The 9,009-nt window shown below is 45.7% G+C and overlaps 1 protein-coding gene across 1 annotated transcript; it reads left to right on the forward strand.

Annotated features, from left to right (window-relative positions):
• The first annotated feature begins 4,474 nt into the window (after positions 1 to 4,474).
• On the forward strand, positions 4,475 to 8,005 carry LOC121572081 (chromatin accessibility complex protein 1). The gene is made up of 3 exons (XM_041883967.2): positions 4,475 to 4,712; positions 6,054 to 6,177; positions 6,284 to 8,005. Exons 1-3 carry the CDS (start codon positions 4,560 to 4,562, stop codon positions 6,361 to 6,363), a joined length of 357 nt encoding a protein of 118 aa, XP_041739901.1. The 5' UTR covers positions 4,475 to 4,559; the 3' UTR covers positions 6,364 to 8,005.
• Positions 8,006 to 9,009: the final 1,004 nt, after the last annotated feature.

A 9,009-nucleotide genomic window follows, 5' to 3' on the forward strand; every position in this document is an offset into this window, starting at 1 on the left:
TCGGAGCGGGAGAAGGTGTCCGTCCTCATTTCCTGCCGCTGTGGGAAAGCCTTGGAGTGGGCCAACGCAGTGTGTAACGAGGGAGGAGCCGCGTTGGAGGACTACAGGGAGTTCGCTTGCCTCTTTCGGGCGGTCTTCGATCACCCGCCCGAGGGTAGAGAGGTGGGTGAGCGACTGGTCCATCTGAGGCAGGGGACGAGGACCGCGCAGGACTTCGCGTTGGAGTTTCGGTCGCTGGCTGCGGGGTCCGGGTGGAACGAGCGGGCCCTGATCGACCATTTCCGGTGCCGTCTGCGGGAGGTGTCCGACGGGAGCTAGCCTGCCGAGACACCATGTTGTCCTTCAACAAACTGGTGGACATGGCCATTCGTTTGGACAACCTGCTGGCAGCCAGAGGACGTCCTGGTAGGGGTCTGCACGTTTCCACCCCGGACGACTCGGATCCCGAGCCGATGGAGCTGGTTGGAGCCGCCGGCCGAGAGAGCGGAGGAGGACAGCGACAGTGCCACTCTGGTGGCACGAAGGGACAATACACCACACGTCGTAGTCAACATTCTTTTGGGCCAGGAGGTGGCAGGCAGGGCACTCACGCATCACCCCAGGTATCGAACACCCACACTTGTTCAGAGCCCTCTGCTGCGCACTGTACCCTACCTATCCACTTTCCCGATCTCATGGTAGTTCCCCAGTGTAAGGCGCTAGTCGATTCAGGCGCAGCTGGGAACTTTATGGACAGGGCATTCGCACGCCGTCAAGGCATAACATTGGTTACCCTATCTATTCCACTCCCCATCAGAGCACTCGATAGTCGACCAATAGGGTCCGGGTTTGTTACGGAAGTCACGATACCAGTCACCATGATCATCCAGGAGACTCATTTTGAGCAGGTTATTTTTTCGATTATTGAATATCCTGCTTTCCCTGTGGTATTAGGTATCCCTTGGCTAGCACTCCACAACCCCACCTTCTCATGGCCGCAGAGGGCTCTCACGGGGTGGTCGCGAGAGTGTCAGGGTAGGTGTCTAGATGTTTCCGTTGGCGCAACCACGGTGGAAAGTCCAGACAGTACCTCCACCATGCGTATTCCCCTGAATACCTCGATCTGGTGCAAGCGTTCTCTAAAATGCAGGTGACTAAATTACCACCTCATCGGGCGGGGGATTGCGCAATAAACCTCTGGGTATATGCTGTACCTCCCAGGAGTCATATATACCCCCTGTCACAGGCTGAAACGGTGGCTATGGAAACCTATGTCACTGAGTCCCTGCGCCAGGGGTATATACGTCCCTCCACTTCACCCGCCTACTCGAGTTTCTTCTTTGTGAAGAAGAAGGACGGAGGTCTGCGCCCGTGCATTGATTATCGACCACTGAACAGGGAGACGATAACATTTAGTTATCCTCTTCCCCTCATTCCTTCGGTGATTGAATCAATGCATGGGGCACGCTTCTTCACCAAATTAGATCTCAGGAGTACGTACAACCTGGTGCGTATCCGAGAGGGAGATGAGTGGAAGACAGCATTCAGCACAACCACGGGGCATTATGAATACCTGGTTATGCCCTATGTTTTGATGAATGCTCCCTCAGTTTTCCAGTCCTTTGTGAACGAGGTGTTTCGGGACATGCTTGGTCGCGGTGTAGTGGTCTACATCGATGACATCCTGGTGTATTCCGCTGCGCGCGCCGAGCATGTGTCCCTGGTTCGCAAGGTGCTGGCCCGACTGTTGGAAAATGACCTTTATGCTAAGGCAGAGAAGTGTATGTTTTTCCAGCAGTCCGTCTCCTTCCTTGGATACCGCATTTCCACCTCAGGTGTGGAGATGGAGGGAGATCGCATTTCAGCCATGCGTAATTTGCCGACTCCAACCACGGTTAAGGAGGTGCAGCGCTTCCTTGGCTTTACCAACTACTATCGGAGGTTTATCCGGGGCTTTGGCAAGGTCACAGCTCCCATTACCTCCCTGTTGAAGGGTGGGCCGTCCCGGCTCCGCTGGTCTGCTGAGGCTGACCTGGCCTTCAGCAAACTGCGGGGTCTGTTCACCTCAGCCCCAGTACTGGCCCACCCCGAAATATCACTACTGTTCGTAGTGGAGGTGGATGCGTCCGAGGTTGGGATAGGAGCTGTCCTGTCTCAACGCTCGGGTACGCCACCCAAGCTCCGCCCCTGTGCCTTCTTCTCTAAGAAGCTCAGCCCGGCGGAGCAGAACTACGACATTGGTGATCGGGAGCTGTTGGCTGTTGTCCGAGCCTTGACCGCGTGGAGGCATTGGCTCGAAGGGGTGAAACACCCTTTCCTCGTCTGGACGGACCACCGTAACCTGGAGTACATCCGGGCAGCGAGGAGGCTGAATCCTCGCCAGGCCAGGTGGGCCCTATTCTTCACCCGGTTTGATTTTACACTATCATACATTCCGGGTACGAAGAACGTGAAGGCAGACTCACTGTCCCGGCTGTATGACACAGAGGAGAGGCCCAAAGACAACACCCCCATACTCCCGGCCTCCAGCATTGTGGCGCCGGTAGTATGGGCGATGGACGTGGATATAGAGCAGGCATTACGCACAGATCCATCTCCACCGCAGTGTCCAGCTGGGCTGCGGTATGTGCCTGCTCTTATCCGTGATCGTCTGATCTTCTGGGCACACACGTCACCCTCCTCTGGTCACCCAGGTATCGACCGTACAGTGCGCTGCTTGAGCGGAAAGTACTGGTGGCCTACCTTGGCTAAGGACGTGAGGGTGTACGTCTCCTCCTGCTCAGTGTGCGCCCAGAGTAAGGCACCTAGGCACCTCCCAACGGGTAAGCTACAACCATTACCAGTTCCACAACGACCATGGTCTCATCTTAGTATTGATTTTCTGACTGATCTTCCCCTCTCCCAAGGTAACACCACCATCCTGGTCATTGTGGACCGCTTCTCCAAGTCCTGCCGCCTCCTTCCTCTGCCCGGTCTCCCCACGGCCCTGCAGACTGCGGAGGCCCTGTTTACTCACGTCTTCCGGCACTACGGGGTGCCAGAGGATATCGTGTCCGACCGAGGTCCCCAGTTCACGTCCAAGGTTTGGAAGGCGTTCATGGAACGTCTTGGGGGTCTCGGTCAGCCTGACCTCTGGGTTCCACCCCGAGTCAAATGGGCAGGTGGAACGAGTAAATCAGGATGTGGGTAGGTTCCTGCGGTCCTACTGCCAGGACCGGCCAGGGGAGTGGTTGGTGTTCTTGCCATAGGAAGAATATGCCCAGAACTCTTTCCGCCACTCCTCTACTAACCTAACACCATTCCAATGTGTTTTAGGTTACCAACCGGTACTGTCACGACTTCGGCCGAGGCTGCCTCCCCTCCTTGTTCGGGCAGGCTTCGGCGTTCGTCGTCACCGGAGTACTAACCACTGCCGCCCCAATCATCATCACAATTGTCTTGTCTCATTATCACACACGCCTGGTTCTAATCCCTTAATTAGTCTGTGTATAAGTGTTCCCTCTGCCCCCTTGTCCTTGTGGGTGATTGTTTATTGTGAAGGTTAGTGAAGCTCGGTGGAGCTCGTGTATTTTGTTAGACGGGAGTATTTTCCTGTGTGCCTTGTATTTTCCAGTGCACCTGTTTTGTGCCCTGGGGTGTGTTTGACGCAGTTCTCCGTAAACCTGTATTTTACAGATTAAAGCCTGTTTTTTCTGTGATTTACCCTCCTGCGCCTGACTCCTTCAACACCAACACATCACAGACATCGCCTTTTTTTCTTTAAATGATTGTTTTATGTAGGATGCTACATTTTTGGCCAGTTGCAATTGTAAGTAGGCATCATAAAAAAAATCCCACTTCTATAAGGCCATAGCGTTTTTTATTGTGAAAGATGCTGTTAAGCCTCATAGCCTACCTCAGCCAGTTAAGTTATTATATATAGGCCTAGGCTCGGAAGCAATATACTCCAATTAAGCCCTTTTGTTGTTTGTAAAGTCAAATTAAAATGAAGATTTTTGTTTAAATGAATAACTGGACTGGTGTAGGTTTTCTCCATCTGTTGCTCTGCAATACTTGCATAACAAGTTAGCTATATTTTCAGCACCAGGCGCTGTTCACCTCCTATTGATTACACTGCGGTTGCAGCTTTACGTTTCAGCACCACCGAATGGTCCGCTGCCTGCTATATTAGTTAGTCTCCTGCATTCTCTCTCCTCATGAATGAAGTTAAAATGTAACTTTTGCCTTATTTAGGTAGGGTAACTTCCTTCTTGGGACATTGCATTTGGAAGTTTTTGCATCTCGGGTCCTTTATTTTTATTTTTATATTGTATATTTGTTTTGAGAAAAAAATATAATTAATTTGGCGGCCTTTGGGGTGGCCAAATAATATTGATGCCGGGTCAGATTTGGCACGTAGGTCACCAGTTGGGGAACCCTGCTCTACTGGTAGAGATACTTGTTTAGGATTTGGGGGGAAATGGAGAGAGAAGAAAACGTATCACGCCTACGTCACTGCTCTAAAAGTAGCGGGGAACTTCCGCTCCTCACAACTTTTTATCAACTGTGTGCCCTTACTACTGAGAAACAGCCTAATCAAGATGTCTGGCAACAACGTGGAAGAGAAAGTGAATCATGCATCTAACAGCAAAGGCATCTCTCTTCCAATGACTCGTGTAAAACTGATCATGAAAAGTTCTCCCGACGTCTCAAGCATCAACCAAGAGGCTCTTCTCCTCACCACCAAAGCAACAGTAAGTTTAGTTCAGTCGGCTGTTTGTTTATTGGCTTAGCTATGCTAGCTAGCTAATGCTATATTAGCTAACGTTACGTATAAGCTAGGCCTACAAGGTAATTTTGCAGTAAGGTCTGAAATGAATTTATACATATACAGACAGTACTAGCTAGCTACGTTCATTAGCTCGAACTTCAATCTCGTGAAGTTTACTAGTTAAGGTAGTTAACTAACCCTGGATGGTTGTAACAGTTAGCTAGCTAACTAACGTTAGCCCCGAAGTGACATTACTGTTGTTGCACAGAAAGTGGAAATATCTTTGGCTGTAACTTCAACGAAAATAGGGTGTAAATTTAACCTGTAATTAATGCAATGCCTAAAATTAACACCCGCCAAATGCGGGTAGATTCTGTCATTGGCGGGTAAGAATGTCTAATTCAGCAGCCATGTTGGCGGGGGGGTCACACTCGGGGCTCAACAGTGCGAGTAATTAATAAAAAATAGTCAAGTATGGGCACGTTGGGGTTTATATCAAAATAAATGCAGAAGTTGCTGTTTTCAAAGTATTTCTGCCGTTTTTGTTTCTTATCTGGTTATGCACAAAGATCTGAATCCTAACGTTAAATCTATCCCATCTCGCGCAGCAAAACTGCCTGTATCTACCTGCCACAGTGGCTGGTAGACAAAAACGTTTAAATCTTTGCTACCATGTGGAAGGCAGAGACCGTGGAGGACTGAAAAACAGCTTCTATCTCCAGGCCATCTGACTGTTAAATAGTCACCACTAGCTGGCCTCAGCCCAGTACCACTGCCCTGAACCTTAGTCACTGTTACTACTGGCTACCACCTAGTACTCAACCCTGCATCTTAGAGACTGCTTCCCTATGTACATAGTCATTGAACACTGGTCACTTTAGTAATGTTTACATACTGTTTTACCCACTTCATATGTATATACTGTATTGTAGTCAAGGCTCACCTTATATAACTACTGCTGTCCCTACCGTTTCTATTCATATACTGTCCAGAATGTCTATAAACACATCATATACATATATATTTATATTCCAGACTCTGACATTGCTCTTTCTAATATTTCTTAATTACTTTATTTACATTTTTGGGATTTGCATGTATTGTTGGGTATACTACTGCACTGTTGGAGCTAGGAAGCATTTCGCTAGACCTGCAATAACATCTGTGAAATATGTGTAGGTGACCAATAGAATGTGATTTTATGTGGCTGTAGTGTATCCTCCTTCAGAGCCTTGTAAATAAAAGACTGCCCTCCATCCTAATGACGTCACTGTTAATAAATGGGAACTGTCCCGTGTAATAACTTGATTCATCTCTCTTCTAGGAACTGTTTGTTCAGCACCTAGCTCTCTCCTCGTTCAACAATGGATCAGGGAAAGACAAGACACTCTCGTACAGTGATCTGGCCAATACTGTTGAGGAGACAGAGACTTTTCAGTTTCTCACAGGTAAGAACTATTGTCACCACCACCAGTAACTGCCATTCTCTTCTCTCTGAACATGGATGATCATGACACTGAGATAAAGTAAATCTGTTCCGTATACCGTTTGCAGATATCCTACCAAAGAAGATCTTGGTTCGGGATTACCTGAAGCTTCTAGAGGAAAATCCAATTGAGGAAGCAGACAATTGAAGCAACAACCCCTACAGCAATATTGGTTGTATTGCTAGCATGTAGTCTGTTGAATCTTTTTCTCCAGCTCATTCCTAAAGGAGACCACATCCATACCACTTCCATGCAATGGCATTGTGTAGGCCTACATCTTGATCTCTGAGATTTACTAGAGCATATTATGTTTACCACAATTAAGTTGCCCAGTCATCCGGATCCTGAGCATCCAGTTTTGGGTCAGAAAGAATCTGTATGTGTAATAACTACAGATGAAGCGTTCAAATCATAATTATATGTTGACCATGTACTCGCCCTGGTTTTGATACCAGCTGATGCAAATAGTGCAGTCACAGAGATGAGGGCTTTCATTTGTTTTGGGCATTATGTTTTACAGGAAACCTTGAAGCAAAGGGTGAACAGATCAGGTGCATTTGTATTTAATATTTTTACAATGTCTTCCATACAAGCGATGCAGTTCTCAGGTCAAAGAAAATTTGGCTCATTGGTTGTATCCTTTTATAAAGAGGAACACCTATGCACAGTCTTTGCTAATGCCGACTCTACTTGATATTTGACTTTTTATTCCTTTTATTCATATACTCAATGAAATCTGCAGAAATATAGACATGCAAACCGATTTCTTATAGCAACATTTGAATAGGGTATGTGACTAAGGAATATAGAAAGAGACTTTAGGTTTTTACTGTGTTTAGTGTGATCTATTTTCTATACTATTCAGTCACAAACATAGGTAGTTTCAGTCCTGGGTGGCTGCAGGCAGCACTGATTTAATCTTCTCTTATTTAATTTTTTTGTAACAGCTCCTCTCAGATTGTGATGTAAGTTACGCTACAGTAGGCATTGCCACATTTTTTTGGTTTTCATGTGACGATTTCATGTGAAATCATCATACAGACTTAATACTACATTTATTGAATTAGTCTAAATATGCTACTGTGTGTTTGTGCAGTTGTACTACAAAGCAGGGTCCTGTAACTGCTAGCATGTGCTGTCTCTAGAATGGAAAGAATGCACTGAACTAAGTAGCCTAACTGTCCAATGAAAACCAAACTTTTAAAAATTCATATTCTGTTAACTCATACCCAAATAAATGTTGTTGACTCACCCTATACTCATATGTGGCCAAAGCATAAATTGAAGAAAAAACACTTCAAAAACCCCACCTCAAACTTGGGAGAATCTCAATTGCATACTCCTCGCATCCTCTTCTCACCTTCTCAAATTCCATTGGATGAGAAAGCCAGAGGTCCAGCCCTGTTGACCTTCTCTTCCAATGGGTTTTGAGAAGGGAGAGAGGACACGAGGAGTATGCAATTTAGATTATATCTCAAACTGATGTTTAAAAAAATACTTGTTATTTCCTCAGAGGATGATGTCATCCTCAGGAGGATGAGCTGGCCAATCTACTTGCACCATTCTGTTGTTGGGGTACTTGAAATAACATACATAACCATTTTTTGGAAGGAAAACAATCACTCATATTGTAGATATGTCATATTTAATAGAAATCAGGAAACACTGGACAGTTACATTAACAGCTGTGAATATATTTTCTACAAGAGTGAATAACAGCAATTTCGTTCCACCTTGTATATTTTTGTACCTTAGCTTTGTTAATGAAAATAAAATCCTGTTCATTCTATAGACTATTCATTATTCCCTATTTCTGTTGAATTACTGTAGATACAAGTTTTCACCTTGTTGCAACAAAGCATTTACATAAATGTTACAATGTTATACCATACACTATATGAGTGTCACACACAGCTGTACTTAATTCAATAAAAAATCATCTCTTTATGGTACAGATCTGCAGGCTGGGAGTATAAAAATAGATTTTATTGCCATCAAAATCTCCCTGATGCTGTAGGCTTTGCATGTAGTTTGGGTTTTAGATACATGTGATTAAAATACACCTAATAGGAATGTGACGCTATGGAGGAATAAAAGACAAAGAGTACAGTATATATACAGAGAAAGTGCACCTCTTGCTTTGTACAGGGTTTCCTACCCTGAGTCTGCATGCATTGCTAGTGGGATATATTGCATGATGGTACGGTTCATTCAATGTAAAAAGCCTAAAGAACATATAATTCACTGTGCCATTAGTTTTTCAAGTCGGAGTTGCATGATGTGTAAAGACTTCTCTAGGCTAGAGAACTGTTTCTCTAGGAGGGATGCCACGTGTTCTTTCCCATTGATGGAGTCCTTTGTGTTGGCAATGTGCTCCTTTATACTAGAAACACAACATAACATCAATCACAAAAGGTTCTTATAAACCTAAAAACTGGTTCCTAGTCCCATAATCCTTTTGCACAACGATGTACTCATGGAGCTCCTAAATATTTACATCCCAGCGGGATTGGTTCAAACTGTATCATACTAGAAAGATGGGGAGGACTGAAGATGTAGAAAATTTGAAATTATTCAGGCGGCGTCTGAACAACTGTTTCCACTCTGTTTTTGGACCCCTCTACTCAGTGTGACAGGTCCTGAACATAGACTGTTCTCTCTGCTTCCGCACGGCAAACGGTACCGGTTCATCAAGTTTGACACCAGCAGACTCCTGAACAGCTTCTATACCCAAGCCATAAGACTGCTAAATAGCTAACAAAATGGCTACACAGACTGAGTTGACCCTTGTAT

The sequence above is a fragment of the Coregonus clupeaformis genome, chromosome 8 (genome assembly GCF_020615455.1).
Source record: "Coregonus clupeaformis isolate EN_2021a chromosome 8, ASM2061545v1, whole genome shotgun sequence".
NCBI lineage: Eukaryota > Metazoa > Chordata > Actinopteri > Salmoniformes > Salmonidae > Coregonus > Coregonus clupeaformis.